This window comes from Erinaceus europaeus, chromosome 2 (assembly GCF_950295315.1).
Source record: "Erinaceus europaeus chromosome 2, mEriEur2.1, whole genome shotgun sequence".
Lineage (NCBI taxonomy): Eukaryota > Metazoa > Chordata > Mammalia > Eulipotyphla > Erinaceidae > Erinaceus > Erinaceus europaeus.
The window spans coordinates 92120764-92139187 of NC_080163.1; the positions used below are offsets into that span (position 1 = coordinate 92120764).

The window sequence follows — 18424 nt, forward strand, 5'->3', positions numbered from 1 at the left end:
ATCTGGAAGAAATGGAACAATTCCTAGAAACATATGCACTTCCAAAACTGAACCAAGAAGAACTACAAAATCTAAATGCAACAATCACAGACAAAGAAATTGAAACCGTTATTAAGAATCTCCCCAACAACAAAACTCCTGGACCAGATGACTTCACAAATGAATTCTACAAAACTTTCAGGAAACAGTTAGTACCCATACTTCTTAAGCTTTTCCATAAATTGAAGAAACCGGAATACTCCCCTCTACCTTTTATGAAACCAACATCACCCTGATACCAAAAGCTGATAAGGACAGAACAAAAAAGGAAAACTACAGACGAATATCTCTGATGAACATAGATGCCAAAATATTAAACAAGATCTTGGCTAACCAGATACAGCAGCATATCAAAAAGATTGTTCATCACGACCAAGTGGGATTCATACCAGAAATGCAAGGTTGGTTCAACATCCGTAAGTCAATCAATGTCATTCACCACATCAATAAAAGCAAAGCCAAAAACCACATGATTATCTCAATAGATGCAGAGAAAGCCTTTGACACAATCCAACCCCCATTCATGCTCAAAACTCTACAAAAAATGGGAATAGATGGGATATTCCTCAAGATAGTGGAGTCTATATATAGCAAACCTACAGCCAACATCATACTCAATGGACAGAAGCTGAAAGCATTCCCCCTCAGATCGGGGACTAGACAGGACTGTCCACTGTCACCGTTACTCTTCAACATAGCATTTGAAGTTCTTGCCATAGCAATCAGGCAAGAGAAAGAAATCAAAGGGATACAGATTGGAAGGGAAGAACACAAGCTCTCACTATTTGCAGATGATATGATAGTATACATAGAAAGACCTAAAGAATCCAGTAGAAAATTACTGGAAGTTATTAGGCAATATAGCAAGGTATCAGGCTACAAAATCAATGTAAAGAAATCAGTGGCATTTCTTTATGCAAACACTAAATCTGAAGAAGAAGACATCCAGAAATCACTCCCATTTACTATTTCAGCAAAATCAATCAAATACCTAGGAATAAAGTTGACCAAAGAAGTGAAAGACTTGTATGCTGAAAACTATGAGTCGCTATTCAAGGAAATAGAAACTGATACCAAGAAATGGAAAGATATCCCACGCTAATGGATTGGAAGAATAAATATCATCAAAATGAATATTCTCCCCAGAGCCATATACAAATTTAATACAATACCCATCAAAGTTCCACCAAACTTCTTTAAGATAATAGAAAAAACACTACAATCATTTATCTGGAACCTGAAAACACCTAGAATTGCCAAAACCATCTTAAGGAAAAGAAACAGAAATAGAGGCATCACACTCCCAGACCTTAAACTATATTATAAAGCCATCATCATTAAAACAGCTTGGTACTGGAACAAAAATAGGCACACAGACCAGTGGAACAGAATTGAAAGCCCAGAAGTAAATCCCAACACCTATGGGCATCTAATCTTTGATAAGGGAGCCCAAAGGATTAAATGGAAAAAGGAGGCTCTCTTCAATAAATGGTGCTGGGAAAACTGGGTTGTAACATGCAGAAGAATGAAATGGAACCATTTTATCTCACCAGAAACAAAAATCAGCTCCAAATGGATCAAAGACCTAGATGTCAGACCAGAAACAATCAAATACTTAGAGGAAAACATTGGTAAAACAGTTTCCCACCTACACCTCAAGGACACCTTTGATGAATCAAACCCAATTGCAAGGAAGACTAAAGCAGAAACAAACCAATGGGACTACATCAAATTGAAAAGCTTCTGCACATCCAAAGAAACTATTAAACAAACAAAGAGACCCCTCACGGAATGGGAGAAGATCTTCACATGCCAGACATCAGACAAGAAACTAATCACCAAAATATATAACGAGCTCAGCAAACTTAGCACCAAAAAAGCAAATGACCCCATCCAAAAATGGTCAGAGGATATGAACAAAACATTCACCTCAGAGGAGATCCCAAAGGCTAACAAACATATGAAAAACTGCTCTAGGTCACTGATTGTCAGAGAAATGCAAATTAAGACAACACTCAGATACCACCTCATTCCTGTAAGAATGGCATACATCAAAAAGGACAGCAGCAACAAATTCTGGAGAGGTTGTGGGGACAGAGGAACACTTTTGCATTGCTGGTGGGAATGTAAATTGGTCCAGCCTCTGTGGAGAGCAGTCTGGAAAACTCTCACAAGGCTAGACATGGACCTTCCATATGATCCAGTAATTCCTCTCCTGGGCTTATACCCCAAGGACTCCATAACACTCAACCAAAAAGAGGTATGTACTCCTATGTTCATAGCAACACAATTCATAATGGCTAAAACCTGGAAGCAACCCAGGTGCCCAACAACAGATGAGTGGCTGAGAAAGCTGTGGTATATATACACAATGGAATACTATGCAGCTATCAAGAACAATGAACCCACCTTCTCTGACCCATCTTGGACAGAGCTAGAAGGAATTATGTTAAGTGAGATAAGTCAGAAAGATAAAGATGAGTATGGGATGATCCCACTCATCAACAGAAGTTGAGTAAGAAGATCTGAAAGGGAAACTAAAAGCAGGACCTGACCAAATTGTAAGTAGGGCAACAAAGTAAAAGCCCTGTGGTGAGGGGTAGACATGCAGCTTCCTGAGCCAGTGGGGGTGTTGGAGTGGGCAGGAGGGATGGGTCACAGTCTTTTGGTGGTGGGAATGGTGTTTATGTAGACTCCTAGTAAAATGTAGTCATATAAATCACTAGTTAATTAATATAAGAGGTAAAAATTAATTGTATGTCTCGAAGTTTTTCAAAACACAAACTGAATCTTTTCAATATATAGGCTGTGTAATTGATATGCAGACTCTCTCAAAATCCTAGACCAAGTAGATCAGAAGCAACCAATAGCACAGCTATATACAAGATACTGGATACTGTACAGCAAACCCTAACAAAAGGACTTTTCAAAGTTAACCCAATTACCAAATAATGTGATGATAACATTAACTATCGATAGTCTTTTTGAACCCTAAGACAGCAGGAACCTCACATCTCCACTATAGAGCCTCTACTTCCCCCAGTCCTGGAACCACTGGATAGGGCCCACTTTCCCATATGCCTCTCCCAATCCATATCAAATAATATTGCATCTGCTGATCACAACCTAACCAACACAACGATTGTCATCTCAACATGCTTCAGTTCAGACTGTGTCCAGAGACTTCACGTGTGGAATGACAGCCCTTCACCTTCATTACTTGGGTGAGACCTTTCCTTTCATAGTATACTCTAACTCCATCCCAGGTGTCTCACTTTCTAACAAAGTCCCAAAACCTAAATATACACCAGTTTCTGTGAGAGAGAGCATATGTTCACAGGTATCCTTAAACTACTGCAAAATATATACCTGAAAGCAGAAGTACACTAGAGTTTGCAGTGAGTGCCCCCCTGGCATTTCCTCTCCACTATTCCAAGCTTTGGGTCCATGATTGCTCAACAATTTGTTTGGCTTCGTATGTTAACTCTCTTTTCAGTCACCAGGTTCCAGATGTCATCAGGATGCCGACCAGGCTTCCCTGGACTGAAGACCCCACCAATGTGTCCTGGAGCTCTGCTTCCCCAGAGACCCACCCTACTAGGGAGGGAGAGGGGCAGACTGGGAGTATGGACCGACCAGTCAATGCCCATGTTCATTGGTGAAGCAATCACAGAAGCCAGACCTACCACCTTCTACAACCCACAATGACCCTGGGTCCATGCTCCCAGAGGGATAGAGAATGGGAAAGCTATCGGGTTAGGGTATGGGATATGGAGATTGGGTGGTGGGAATTGTGTGGAGTTGTACCCCTCCTACCCTATGGTTTTGTTGATTAATCCTTTCTTAAATAAAAGAGAAAAAGAAAAAGAAAAAGAAAAAGAAAAAGAAAAAGAGAACTGCACCACTGCTTTACCACTTCTGAAGCTCCCCTTTGCAGGTGGGGTCCTGGAGCTTGAAACTGAGTCCTTGTGTTTGGTAATATGTGCATTCAATCAGGTGTGCACCACTGTCCAGCCCCAAATAAATATTTTTATTAAAGCACAACAGATACATCCACACACTACAATGGCGATAGTAAATGCTGAGTCAAAACTGCCCAGCAAACCATTAGTGTTATGAACATAGTGTTATGTTCAATGTAACTATGATACTGAATGACAAGGTCACTAAACCAGATTTTCTCATAATGGCTCTATGTAACCTGTGGTCCTAGAAGAATAAAAAAGAAAATTAACAAGGTAAGTGTAACTTATTGAAACAGAGAGCAGACAGTGATTAACAGAAGTGAGGAGAGGAATAGAGAAAATGAGTGATCAAAAGGTATAAAGTTCCAGTTATAAGATAAATAAATTATATAAATATATATAGCAACTTTAGTTAGCAATGCTGTCTTGTATATTTACAAGGTATTGAGAGTAGATTTTGCACGTTTTCATCACAAAAATATCAGGTGACTGATGAGAACTAAATTTAATGTGGTGTTCATTTCCCAATATAAGTATACATCAGATCACTTTAAACTGATATGATGCTCTATGTCAATTATACCTCTTAAAACTGCAAATAGCAGGCTGGGAGGTGGTTCCTGTGGTTAAGTGTACACATTACCATACTCAAGGACCTGGGTTCTAACCCCTGCTGCCCAAAACTACAGAGGGAAAAGCTTCTCGAAACAAGTCTGCAGACATATCTTTATCTCTCCCTTTCTGTCTCCTCCTCCTCTCTCAATTTCTCTCTGCTCTATGATATTAAATAATAACAAAAAAGGGGGGAAATGAGAGCAGTGGAGTTTTAGGCCAGCACAGAGCCCCAGCAATAGACCTGGTGGCAAATTAAATAAAGAAATCTACAAATGTATAAATACATCATACATCTATGACACTTATTCACCACACAGCCACATACATTATTATAGAAGAGAAGGTTCAAGAATGAAAGCGAAAAGTAAAATCATCTGAGCATTACCTTCGTTGGTGCAACATACACAACCACCCCATCATCACTTTCCTTCAACACTTTCTCCATGCAGTAGTAAGAAGCAAATGTTTTTCCTGAAGATGTTGGAGCAACAATCACTGCTGACTCGTTATTATCCACCACATCAAGGAGCTCTCGCTGCAGGTTTTGGATCGTCATGTGTGTTAAACATGTGAACATCATGTTACCAAAACAAATAAATCAACACACTTTCTGTAGGATTCTCTGAACTCCATATGAAAAGATTGGGAGTTGCAGATACAGAAAGGGATCTACATAAAGTTCAAATCAACTCATGACATCCTCTCAGAATGCTACTTCTGAGAAGTGGTAACTAATTATTTTTGTGGACAAGTGGCTGAGAAGAAACTTTTCAATGGTTAATAATTTGAATCCTTATATTTTCCTATATAGAAAAATGCCACAACCATTATCACCATAACAAAGGTAAAATCAGATTATGAATAGAACATTACGAGATAGCACTTCTGTAGGTAAATATGTAGAATTTATAGGAATTATATATGAGTTTATTCTATGCATAAACATGATTTTAATCCAATTTTTATAACCATCAATATTAATTTTAAATTACAGAATAGCTACTATGGTGACAGGTGCAGCACATAAGTATAATTAACAAGACTATATTACTTAAACTACCCATAATTTTCTGTGCACACTAATAAATTTATATTTGAAATTCTGTTAATACAGAGGAAATTTGGAGTATACCACAGTGACACAGTTCTATGATACAGACAGACTGAAAATAATATGGGTGTGAATCCATCAAAGTACCTATAAGGAAACAGTCTATATATGAAAAAGGAGTAACATGAAATTTTCTTTTAGTTTAAGCTCCAGTCATTGGTGGTACTGGGGAATCGGAACCTCCTGTATGCAATTTCTTTGACCTATTGCTGCATACTAGTCTCTCAGCCCTCATTTTCTTTTCCTTTTTTTTCTCATCTTTATTTATTTATTGGATACAGACAATCATAAATCCAGAGGGAAAGGAGAGATAAAGAGGAGGAGAGACAGATAACCTGCAGCACTGCTTCACCACTTGCAAAGCTTTCCCTGTGCAGATGGGGCCCAGGGTCTCGAACCTGGGTCCTTGTGCATTGTAGCATGTGCACTCAACCAGGTGCACCACCATTCAGCAAACCCCCCATTTTTCTTTAAATGAAGGAAAAGTCTACATTTTGAAATTTTAGTGACGATATAATTGAAATTATATTACTTAATAAGGAAATGCTAAACACAAAATGTCCAACTACAATAACAAGAAGCTCCTGAAAACATATTTAATAATAAAATACAGTCTTTTCATTTGTATCATTACCTGCCATGTATCAGGAATAAAATCTGGAACTCTAGGGTCTTGGTCTGTTCTCTCATCTCGAAACAAATAATGACCCATGTATTGTAGTTGAAATCTAGCTGGCCCAATGCCAACTGAGTATTTATTCTTTCCTTTTTCTTTTAAATTGTCTCTTTCAACCTATATTATTTAAAAAAAAAACATGTTAAAGTTATTTTAAGCTAGAACAGTAATGAAATAATTAAAATACTGAAATATTTCATGATACAGATGTTTTACCACATTTTATGCTTTATAGTATTTATTATAGAAGTTCTTTTCCACATAGATTATCATCTTAAGTAGGAAAAAATTAGCAGATACTGCACATTTTGGTTTTCAATGATGCACAAGTGAAACTTATATAGTGCTTTTTATACAATAGCCAGTTAAAAATTTTTCAGGAAAAGAAAAATATTTTTTCAAATATTCACAATGGCATTTATAGTCACAATCTGACATATTTTTAATTGTTTGGCTAAAAATAAGCACAAGATTAATTTCACAGATCTGCAGAGATCATTTGATTAATGTTTGGACAAGCATTTCTCCTAACCTACATGACTTTGCTTAATGAAAATATTTTCTGCTAAAATTTCTAGAAAAGACGGGTTTCAAGACATTTGTACTTACTATTTCCAAAGATGGAGCTATTCTGAAAGTATTACCTTTGTTGGATATAAAGAACACGCCAATTCATCAAATCCTAAATAAGTAAGACACTTGGCTATGAGGTGTCGATCTGACTCTTGCAAAAGTTCTGGGTACCTTTCCATCAATGAATGGATCCTTCTCATCATTTGAATGGCTATATTAAAATCCTTTGTGGTTTTATCTAGGCAAAATAAATAAATAAATAAATAAATAAGAAAAAATATTGGTTTATTGTTTAAAGTACAAGGTTTTATTATCCGATATTAGTTCTCCAGTCTCTCATTCTGACTTACACTCACAATTTGACTCCAAGCTAATGAATGTTTTAGAATACAGAAGACTATTAAATAAAACTAAAGTGAAATTTTATCCATTTTCATGGATATTTGCCATGTATCTGTAAAAGTATTGAGAAAAAAAAATTTTATGTCAGAAATGTAATTTTTAAAGATCGAGTTGGTCTATATTTCTGGAGAGTAACAAATCTTCACCTAGTATGATGCTCATGTCTTCCCCACTATGTTAAAAATATGTATCTGTAAGGGGCTGGGTGGTAGAGCAGAGGGTTAAGCGTACATGTCACCAAGCAAAAGGACCAGCATAAGGATCCATATTAGAGCCCCCAGCTCCAAACCTGCAGGGGGTTCACTTCACAAGCAGGGAAGCAGGTCTGCAGGTGTCTGTCTTTCTCTCCCCCTCTCTGTCTTCCCCTTCTCTCTCCATTTCTCTCTGTCCTATCCAACAACAACAGTAATGGCAAGAATAACAACAACAAAAAGGACAACAAAAATGGGAAAAATGGTCTCCAGGAGCAGTGGATTTGTTGTGCAGCCACCGAGCCCTAGCTATAAACCTAGGCAAAAAAATAATAATAATAAAGATATATATAGTAATAAATATATATATATGTAGAACTAAGTATCCTGTTACATTTTCAGTAAGTATTTAGTGCAGCCTTTCAACTCAGTTCTGTCATATTCATATTTTGCTACTCCTCTCATTTATTTATCATTGATTAATTAATTTATTTTACCAGAGCACTATTCATGTCTGGCTTACTGAAGTGCTGGATATTAAACCTCATACTTCTGGTACTAAAGGCATGAAAGTCTCTTGTGTAAACTATCATGCTATTTCTCCTAACCTCTTTCCATTTTTTATAGTCGAACATATTATTTCTGCTCTTTTCAATACTAATATTTCATATATGTATATATATATCATGTCAGAGTTGTTTGATTCCAACTTTTCTTCAATAAAAATGCATCTTGTTTACTTAAGATTTTTATGTACCACTTATTGTGGAGGCTACAAAAGAGACAATATGGCAGTCTTATACTCCAGGAACTTCTAGTCCACTTAGAAAGATAATTCTCAATCTAAGCAAATTGAGCAATATAAATGTTCTATCAGCTGTATTACATATGGATGCTTTTGTGGAATGAGATTTCCTGAGGTATATTTAGAGTATATATAGAAATTTGACAGATGGGGAAAAGGAGAATATCAACGGCAAATGCTTTTAGCTCTCTATTCATCACATAACATTCCTCTATTATTTTTATTTTACTGGGAATTTCAATGTCATGATGCAAAAGTCTACATTTAGCATTAGTAAAAATAGCTCTTCTGAATAGTGTGTTTGATTTTCCATAAAATGATCTAAGTTCAAGATTGGCCACCTTCACACTAGTGAAAATTTGGGTGTTGTGGTGTCTCTTCCTCTCTCCCTTTGTCTCTCTGCATGTTTCTTTTTATTAAAAAAAAAAAAACCTGGAAGTGTGAAACCCCAGATAATGACATAAATAAACAAACAAATAAATAAATATCTACATTTTTACTCTTCTTTGTAGCACTGTTTTGGCTAATTATATCAAAACAGGTTGTGATCATCTGGAAGACACCAGAAAGAACATAGGTTTCTGTCTGCTTTCATTCTCCTACTATTTATTACAATACAGTTATTTGGTCTTATGAAGCTATTTGAAGCATGAAAGTCATTTGCTTGGGACAGTGGTATACATAATTAAGGAATCTTGGTACTTTCATATACTGTAGATGCCACAAGTTCTGAACATATGAATTTCATTAAATGAGCTAAACAAATATTCTATATTCTTTAACCACTCTTAAATCATCTACGTTAATGACCAGCTAAATGTCTTGGTTGGGAGAAATACATGTCAGTCTAATACCTCTAATTGGGATGGACTCAACTATTAATGAGATTGATTTTGCAAGCATGGATTAAAGTTAGTAGAATGAGAGTGGTGGTGGCTATGAACCTACTATCTGTTAAATAAATACATGTGAAATGCTAAAGATGTACAGGTTCACTAGATATACTAACAAGAATTGTCATTTTAGAGGTATTATGACACATAGTCATTTTTAATTGAGGTTAATGCTTTACAGCACAATCACTGATATGTGAGTATAATTTCATTATGCATCAGGACCCCACAGTTCTCTTCCCACCCCCACCTCTTTCCCTCAAGTTCTTTGCTTTGATGTAGTACACCTTGCCCATCTGCTGTCAATTTATACAATTCTAATAGTATTTTCTCCTTTATCTTAATCATCCCATCTTTTCTTTAATACTTGTTATTGCAGAAATAGTAAGATGAAGTTCATAAAGGCAACACAGCTTTTGAAAGAACCCAGCATGCTAGATAAGCACAATCCTAGTTTTATCCAGAAATAAAAAAGGCCTATTCTTTGGAAATGAAAGGTAGCTGACATAGTCTCCTTCACAATGTGTCCTCTATTTTGTAGGTAGTTGATTTTAAAACCAACCTTTGATTATGATTTGGTTTTAATTTATTTATAAAGGTGCTGTGTAGTTGCTACTGGGGTCCTTCAAGACTTCACTATACATTGATAAGACAATGATAAGAGAAATTTTATATGATTAAAGTAAGATGATGCACCTAAACTTTTAGTTCAAATTCCTGATGATATCAATCACCAACAGTCCTTCTTATTATTTCTCCAAACCACAAAAATTTTTTAAAGAATTGAGGTGCATACCTTCATCTTGACGATCTTCTTTCCATGCTTTCAAGCAGGCAGTTAATCCTACCATTTCAACGTTAAGTTTCAGTGAGTTACTTTTACATGACTTCATGAAATCTTCTAGACTTTTTATTCCAGAGATTAAATTCTCTTTCATCTGTTTTTCAATAGAATGGGACATAACACTCCATTTTTGATCCTCTTTTTGTTTTTCCTTGGCAAGTAATCTCTTTTTATTTTCTCTAGCAATCATTTCAGCTTTAGTTGCCTAGCCAGAACAGAACGAAATGTGAAAATATGTTGGGAAATATTGGATATTTCATGATTGAGATTTTAAGCATATGTCAATTACTTTGACCACCATTCCATTCTTGAGTGAACACAATTTTTTTAAATTTTTTTCCTTTTGTTGCCCTTGTAGTTTTATTGTTGTAGTTATTATAGTTGTTGCTATTGATGTCGTCATTGTTGGACAGGACAGAGAGAAATCTAGAGAGAAAGGGAAGACAGAGAGGAGGAGAGAAAGATAGATACCTGCAGACCTGCTTCACTGCTTGTGAAGTGGCTCCCCATCTGCGGGGGCTCAAACCGGGATCCTTACACAGGTCCTTGTGCTTTGAGCCACGTGTGCTTAACCCGCTGTGCTACTGCCCGACTCCCAAGTGAACACAATTTTAATATTTGTGTTTCTTTCTTAAAATAAAAGCTTCTGTTAATGAAAAATATATGAAATATTAATTTAAGTGTAAGTGTTAACTGTAGATAATTTTCAATATTCCTGAATAATATAGATTGCAAATTAAATGTCATAAAATCAGCAATATATGACCATTTTGAATTTTTTTCCCAAACACTGGTACCTGTCTCTCTTCCTGGAATTTTTTCTTCCATTCTTCCATAGATTAGCTATGAAAATAAAGATATGGCCACAGCAAGGAGAGAAAGACTGTCTAGCTGGGTTTTAAAAGGCTTCTTTTTTGATGCAGAAGCCCCAATTTCTGCTTAGATGTCTGAAGTAATTCAGTAGAAGCTTTACAGGATTGAGAACATTTTAAGGCAATTAATTTACTGTTTGTTGTTACCTTGAATAGAAAATATAGAAATTTGCTGAAAATGTCTTTGAAGGGCCTGAGAGATGGTATAATAATCATGCATAAAATTATGCCTTAGGCTTCAAAGTCCTAAGTTCAGTTCCCTGTACCACAAAATTGAGCAGTGTTCTGGTTAAAGAAGGAGAAAAAAAGAAAGAAAGAAAGAAAGAAAGAAAGAAAGAAAGAAAGAAAGAAAGAAAGAAAGAAAGGGAGGGAGGGAGGAAGGAAGGAAGGAAAGAAGGAAGGAAGGAAGGGAGAAAGGAAGGAAGGAAGGAAGGAAGGAAGGAAGGAAGGAAGGAAGGAAGGAAGGAAGGAAGGAGAAAAGAAATGGTCTTCCAGCTGGTGAAGTAGTTATTTGCCTCTCAGAGATTAAAACATCCTACCTATGCTTATTAGTTGGTTATCAGTCAGGCAAAAGAATAACCCTACAATATACAATATCCCCTACAATATACTCAAAACTGGGAATGAAAAGGCTTTCTTGAGTGTTTGTGTATTTTGAAGGAGTAACTCTACAATTTCGTTCCCCATACTTTAATGTTTACTTCAACTTGATAGATGGGCATTTTTTTGTGTGTGTGAAGTTGAGTCTCTTTAATATTTAAATTTTTTATTTTAGGAGAAAACTGGTAAAAGTAAAAGCTCTTTTTATTATTCTTAATTTATAAACCAGAAGAAATAGACTACAGCCCAAAGAGAAGTCCATTTTTAAAGATAGCAAGTGTTATCCTCCCTTGAACTCATAACATTAGTAAATATAGTTTTAACATGAAAATTTCTATATTTATTTATTTATATTATCAGGAATAATAAACAATTATTTTACATCTGAAACTATTAAGTATTGTCATAATCAAGGTATATTATTATCCCAGAAGTAGTTTGAGATTTCCTTATTTATATCATGTGCTCCATTCTCTATGTGATCCATGAAAAAATGATTATTCAATATTTCTAAGCCCAAGATTCCTGTTACCTCATGCATTATTTTGCAATTAATATACACTTTATTATGTCAATGACCAACTATAACATTTTATATGGAGGTTAAGCCATTTTAGCAAGTAAAATAAAAAGTGATCACATGTAAATTGAAAAAGCACAGCATTTAAAAGTTACCAAAGGAACTAAGTAAATATCAACTTAAGACAAAAGTAAGCATTTGTGAGAAAATTTTTCAGAACCTACATGTGTTTTCTTGCTCTTAGATTCACTTAAATTCTTCTTTGTCTTGCCATCTTGAGTTATAATGAGTTTTGAAGGAACTGATTCTAATGAATTACCGTAAAATCTCTGATAAGTAAGAAACTGTTGGTAGGATTTAAAAGATTTGGAATCTTTATATCTATCTGGAAAAAAAATACATGTGTTATGATACTTTTTTTTTTAATAATAATCCCACTAATGCTCTACACCATCCCAGTCACATATGCATTTTCATTTGGAGTTTGGGACAGTAATTCAGGCTGTTATAGAAGTAATCTTAAATTGGGTTACCACTTGCCAACAGAATAATGCCTTATTACATTGGTTAAGGAGATGCTTATTCTGTCCCTCCAAAAGAGAATATTAGAGAGCTGTCAAAATATCTCAGCTGACTAGTACACCTGTCTTGCTATGCATACAACCCAGCAAGTATAGTTCCAACCACACTGGAGGAAGCTTTAGTGCTATAGTGTATCTCTCTTGAAAGGACAGCTCAAAGTGGTGAAACTCCAGCAATGAGAGGGAAAAAAAGCAAATATAAGGATGCTATAAAGAATGACACCTAATGTACAACAGCTCTCATGTGTACTGTGAATGAATTGGAGATAAAGAAGACAAAAAGATTCAAGATTATCATCTAGAACTTTCTAACTAATTGTATCAATGTATAGAAAAATTCTTACATGGGGCTGATGGTGGCACACTGGTTGAGTGCACATATTACAATGTGCAAGGGTCCAGGTTCAAGCCCCGTTCCCACCTGCAGAAGAGAAAGCTTTACAAGTGCTGAAGCTGGGATGCAGGTGTCTTTGTCTCTCTCCCTATTGCTCCTTTCCCTTAGATTTCTGACTGTCTCTATCCAATAAATAAATAAAGAGAATTTAAAAAGAAAGAAAAAGTTGTACACTGAATGACCTGGATCAAAAATATTGAAAACAGGGGCCAAGAAGATAGTACAGTAGTACTGTATCAAACAACATTTACTTTTGAGTATCAAGAGGTTCAAGATTCCACTGCCTATTACCATTATCATGAATATTATGCATTCACTCATATGCTTGAGTTCTCTCTCTCTTTCCCTCTCTTTCCATACACACACACACACACACACACATATATATATATATATATATAATTTTTACAGACTTAAAATAACAAACATTGGGAAGGTGTAGAGAAAAAGGAATTCTTGTACTCTGAAAATTGGAATGCAGCCTCTACTAAAAATTTTTAAAATCTCTAAGATTAAAATATTAATCTTAAAATATTAAACATGGAAATACCATAATTTTTAACAATACCATATGTAAGCATTTATCAAAGAATGCAAAACCATTCATTCAAAAGGCTGTTTGCACTTCTATGTTCATACCAATAAATTTTTTTAATTTTTAATATTTATTTATTTTCCCTTTTGTTGCCCTCGTTTTTTATTGTTGTTGTAGTTATTATTGTTGTTGTCATTTATGCCGTTGTTAGATAGGACAGAGAGAAATGGAGAGAGGAGGGGAAGACAGAGAGGGGGAGAGAAAAATAGACACCTGCAGATCAGCTTCACTGCCTATGAAGCTACTCCCCTGCAGGTGGGGAGCCAGAGACTTGAACCAGAATTCTTATGCAAGTCCTTGCACTTTGCACCACCTGCACTTAACCCACTGTGCTACTGCCCGACTCCCACATACCAATCTTATTTCTTAAGTTTTTCTTTTTTTTAATATTTATTTATTCCCTTTTGTTGTTGCCCTTGTTGTTTTATTGTTGTAGTTATTATTGTTGTTATTGATGTCGTCATTGTTGGATAAGACAGAGAGAAATGGAGAGAGGAGGAGAAGAAAGAGGGAGGGGAGAGAAAGATAGACACCTGAAGACCTGATTCACTGCCTGTGAAGCAACTCCCCTGCAGTTGGGGAGCAGGGGCTCGAACCGGGATCCTTACTTATGTCGGCAGTTGGGGGCAGAGATATCCTTTAATGGCAGAGTTCATGACTTGTATGAGTGATTTCATGGGGTAAATCCCTGACACCATATAAAAATTAAAATGATAAAATAACAAAACTCCAAATATTGCATAGCAGTGTTTTATTAGTTCTCTCTTTCTCTCTCTCTCTCCCTCACTCCCTCACTCCCTCTCCCCCTCACTTCTGATAAATATCCCTTTCTGATAAATATAATGTTGACACTTGTGAGGTACCATCAACTGTGTGCATGAAACAACTGAAATTATTTGAAAAACAATGTCCTCAATATATTTGATTTTTGAGAAAATGATGGATTTCTTTAACTGTGTATTATTTCAGTTTAAGTTTTTATGAGAACTTTCTTTCCATTAAAATTTATTTATAAAATTTCTTATACAATAGGTCTCTAAAATTTCAGGACAATATATTTACCTATTTTCTCAGACTTATACAGAAAATAGTTTCAGACGTCCCAATTTAAACTGTAAAAAAAAAAGAAAATGGGGAGTCGGGTTAAGCGCAGGTGGCGCAAAGCACAAGGACTGGCATAAGGATCCCGGTTCGAACCCCGGCTCCCCACCTGCAGGGGAGTCGCTTCACAGGCGGTGAAGCAGGTCTGCAGGTGTCTGTCTTTCTCTCCTCCTCTCTGTCTTCCCCTCCTCTCTCCATTTCTCTCTGTCCTATGCAACAACAATGACATCAATAACTACAACAATAAACAACAAGGGCAACAAAAGGGAATAAATAAATAAAATAAATATTAAAAAAAAAGAAAATGATCTAAATTCAACAGTGCTGGGACATAGTGTAGTGGCAGTACACAGCACCTGCATGTGAGAGTTCCCTGGTTCAATCTCTGATACATCTACAACCCCTATAGCCAGAACTGAGTGATGTTGGGTCCAAAATAAAAAAAATAAAATAAAATAAAATACCTAAGTTTGGCTGTTTATAGATTTTGGGGTACTAAAGTTACACAATTAAATGCATAACTATTAAATGAAAGAATCTGGTTAATTTTGACAAAATGATGCATCCGTATAACCCCCAATTATGTCAATATATATAATAGTTTCATATCTCTGCCAATAATATTTTGTATCTCAGTCAGCATTTCTCAGAGGTAAACACTTCTCTACACTACATAGGTATAGTATAGAGAATAATTTTAGTTTCTATAGAATATCATATAATGTTAATAACTTTTATTGATGTCCATAATTTTCATAAATGTGAGAGGGAATTCCATTATGATTTCAATTTGTATTACAAATATATATATAAAACATTGAACACATTTATATATTTTGCATAGTGAACTAATTCTTTAGGCTACTTACTAAGACACCTACATACCTGTTGTGACTGAAAGAATGGATTGATATGCCAATGCCCATTTCCAGCAGAGAAACCATTATAGAAGCCAAAACTCCCACCTTCTACACTCCAAAAAAGATTTGCTCCATATTCCCAGTGGGAGTAAAATGACAGGGGAAGATGACCAGACATCTCTGAACTCCATTTACATCAGAACCCAGAGACAGAAGAAAAGGTGTAGGTCTGACTTAGAAAGAAAGAGACAGCAGGACTGTAGGGGAAAATGGGCAGATAGATACAAATATAGACAGACAGTTATAGAAATAATAGTCAACCCATACCTGCAACCTTGGGAGGACTACTTATTGTAGCTTTCAGTGGAGGTAATGGGGATACAGAACTTTGGTGATGGGAAGGTGTGGAATTTTATCCGTTATCTTATGATTTTGTAGATCAATAAAAAATCAGACTGAATCAGCTGGGGCCCTAATCAGGGAGTCCTGAGATCCCAAACAGACATGATGGGCCTAAACCTAGAATAAATCCCTCTCCCCATTGTTATCAGTCATTCCTATCAGGAACGACACAATAGACCCCTTTGTGGGCCCCCATAGGACCTTGCCCTCAACTTGGATCAACAATGGTAGAGAATGTTCTATCCTCCGAAGGGAGCCTGGACAACATACTCTATGCTACACCTAAGGAAGATGGGTCCTGATATTGGGGGCAGTTTGAAATATTCCTACATATGACCACAGAATGTGAGCTCAGTTTTACAGGGATGCAGAGTTCACATAGGCTCCTAAGCTGAATATGGGCCCCAGGTCACATCAAATCGATGGAGTTTACAATCAGCAATATTTATACACCTTTCCCATATGTGGGAGCTACTCTCTTCCCTAATCCAGCTTTCTGGTCCTTCTGCCAGCCATGATATTATCTCCCCAGGCAATAATTAGGATCCACCTGCAGATTAGATTTCAGGCTCAGGAAAAAAAAAAACACTAGTATAGCCACAGGCTTTTTGTGATATAACTAAAATATGCCTACTAGCTATCTACAAAACAGAGAACTGCCAACTGTTCACCTGCACTATTTCAGCCTTTAGGTTCATAATTGGTCAACAATTTGTTTGGCTTTGTATGTTAACTCCCTTTTCAACCACCAGGTTCCAGATGCTAGCATGATGCCAACCAGACTTCTCTGGACAGACAACCCCACCAATGTGTCCTGGAGCTCTGCTTCCCCAGAGCCCTTCCCCACTAGGGAAAGAGAAAGACAGACTGGGAGTATGGATCGACCTGTCAATACCCATAACCTTCTGCATCCCACAAGGACCTTGGGTCCATCCTACCAGAGGGTTAAAAATAGGAAAGCTGAGAGTAAGGTGGTAGGGTAGCAGGTGGCACAAAGTGCAAGGACCGGCATAAGGATCCTGGTTCAAATTCCTAGCTCCCCACCTGCAGGAGAGTCACTTCACAAGCGGTGAAGCAGGTCTGCAGGTGTCTTTCTTTCTCTCCCCTCTCTGTCTTCTCCTCCTCTATCCATTTCTCTCTGTCCTATCCAACAACGACGACAACAATAATAACTACAATAATAAACCAACAAAGGCAACAAATGGGAATAAATAAGTAAATAAATATTTTTTAAAAAAAGAATAGGAAATCTATCAAGGGAGTGGATGGGATACAGAGTTCTGGTGGTGGGAACTGTGTGAAATTGTACCCCTTTTATCCTATGGTTTAGTCAATGTTTCCTTTTTATAAATAAATTTAAAAAATAAGACTGATACCACTAGACATGATGTATTATTTCTTTCACATATTGATGAATATTATTTATCCCAAATTTTATATCTATGCTTATTAAATATATCACTCTTTAAAAATATGCAACTATTGTTAAATAAAATGAATTCTGCATTACCACCTTTACTGGCCTATATCTAAACACATTACAAACTATTCATATTAGATAAATATAACTTCTGTCTTATAGTATAAGTTTTCACTACAAAAGACACAAATGAAACTTATTTTAATTCATTTTACCAGGGTCACAGAACTCACCTTCGAAATTACTCTTTGTCCTATCATAATCGTCACTAAGGGGTCTGTGAGAATGCCAGTGTACAAGTTCATCAAATTCCTTTTGTTTAACCAGTGACTTTACAGTGGGATCATCACTATGAGACAGAAAGAAATGTGCATATTACATATCTTACAAGTAAATTAAAACATAGTCTCATTAAATATATTCACAGATATAACACAGCACAAATTTCATTTTTAATATTTTTAAAACTCATACTCCCCTTTCCTCTTTCTGAAGTATGATGCAGTTAGTTGAATGCAAAGAGCAGTTTATTAGAGATTTAAGAACCAGAAACATGGGCTGAGGGTAGAATACTGCACCAAAATAAAGAACTATGGAGAAGGAATAGGAGAACAGTTTTGGGAAAGGTGGAGCTTGGTGTCACAGGTTGGTGGTAAGAATACTTAAGACACTCATGATGTGGAGCTGGGAAATGGTACCCATGTATAGACAACCAATAAGTGAATAATAATAATAATCAAATGAAAAAAAAGAAGCAGAGTGCTCTGTTTCTCTAACAGTGCCATCTACATCAATTGATAAATCATTTAAAATATGCAGGAGTGACTTTAAGATTAAAATTGTACTGATTTAAACCTAGCAATAATCAAGTGAGAGTGATAAATTTGATATTAAGCTCATTGTGTGTTAAAGGACATATCACATTTAGTATACTCCACTTAATCCACTGAATTTAAAATAATTTT

The 18424-nt window shown here is 36.0% G+C and overlaps 1 protein-coding gene across 1 annotated transcript in view; it reads right to left on the minus strand.

The window, feature by feature from the left end:
* Nucleotides 1-18424, minus strand: part of LOC103117211 (probable ATP-dependent RNA helicase DDX60) — a 99700-nt gene that overhangs the window by 68388 nt on the left and 12888 nt on the right. Inside the window, exons 11-16 of the mRNA XM_007527223.3 lie at nucleotides 17693-17808; nucleotides 12331-12491; nucleotides 10067-10319; nucleotides 7051-7217; nucleotides 6365-6523; nucleotides 5005-5154 (exon numbers count right to left, since the gene is read on the minus strand). Coding sequence (XP_007527285.3) covers nucleotides 5005-5154; nucleotides 6365-6523; nucleotides 7051-7217; nucleotides 10067-10319; nucleotides 12331-12491; nucleotides 17693-17808 — 1006 coding nt within the window. The remainder of the gene's footprint in view (nucleotides 1-5004; nucleotides 5155-6364; nucleotides 6524-7050; nucleotides 7218-10066; nucleotides 10320-12330; nucleotides 12492-17692; nucleotides 17809-18424) is intronic.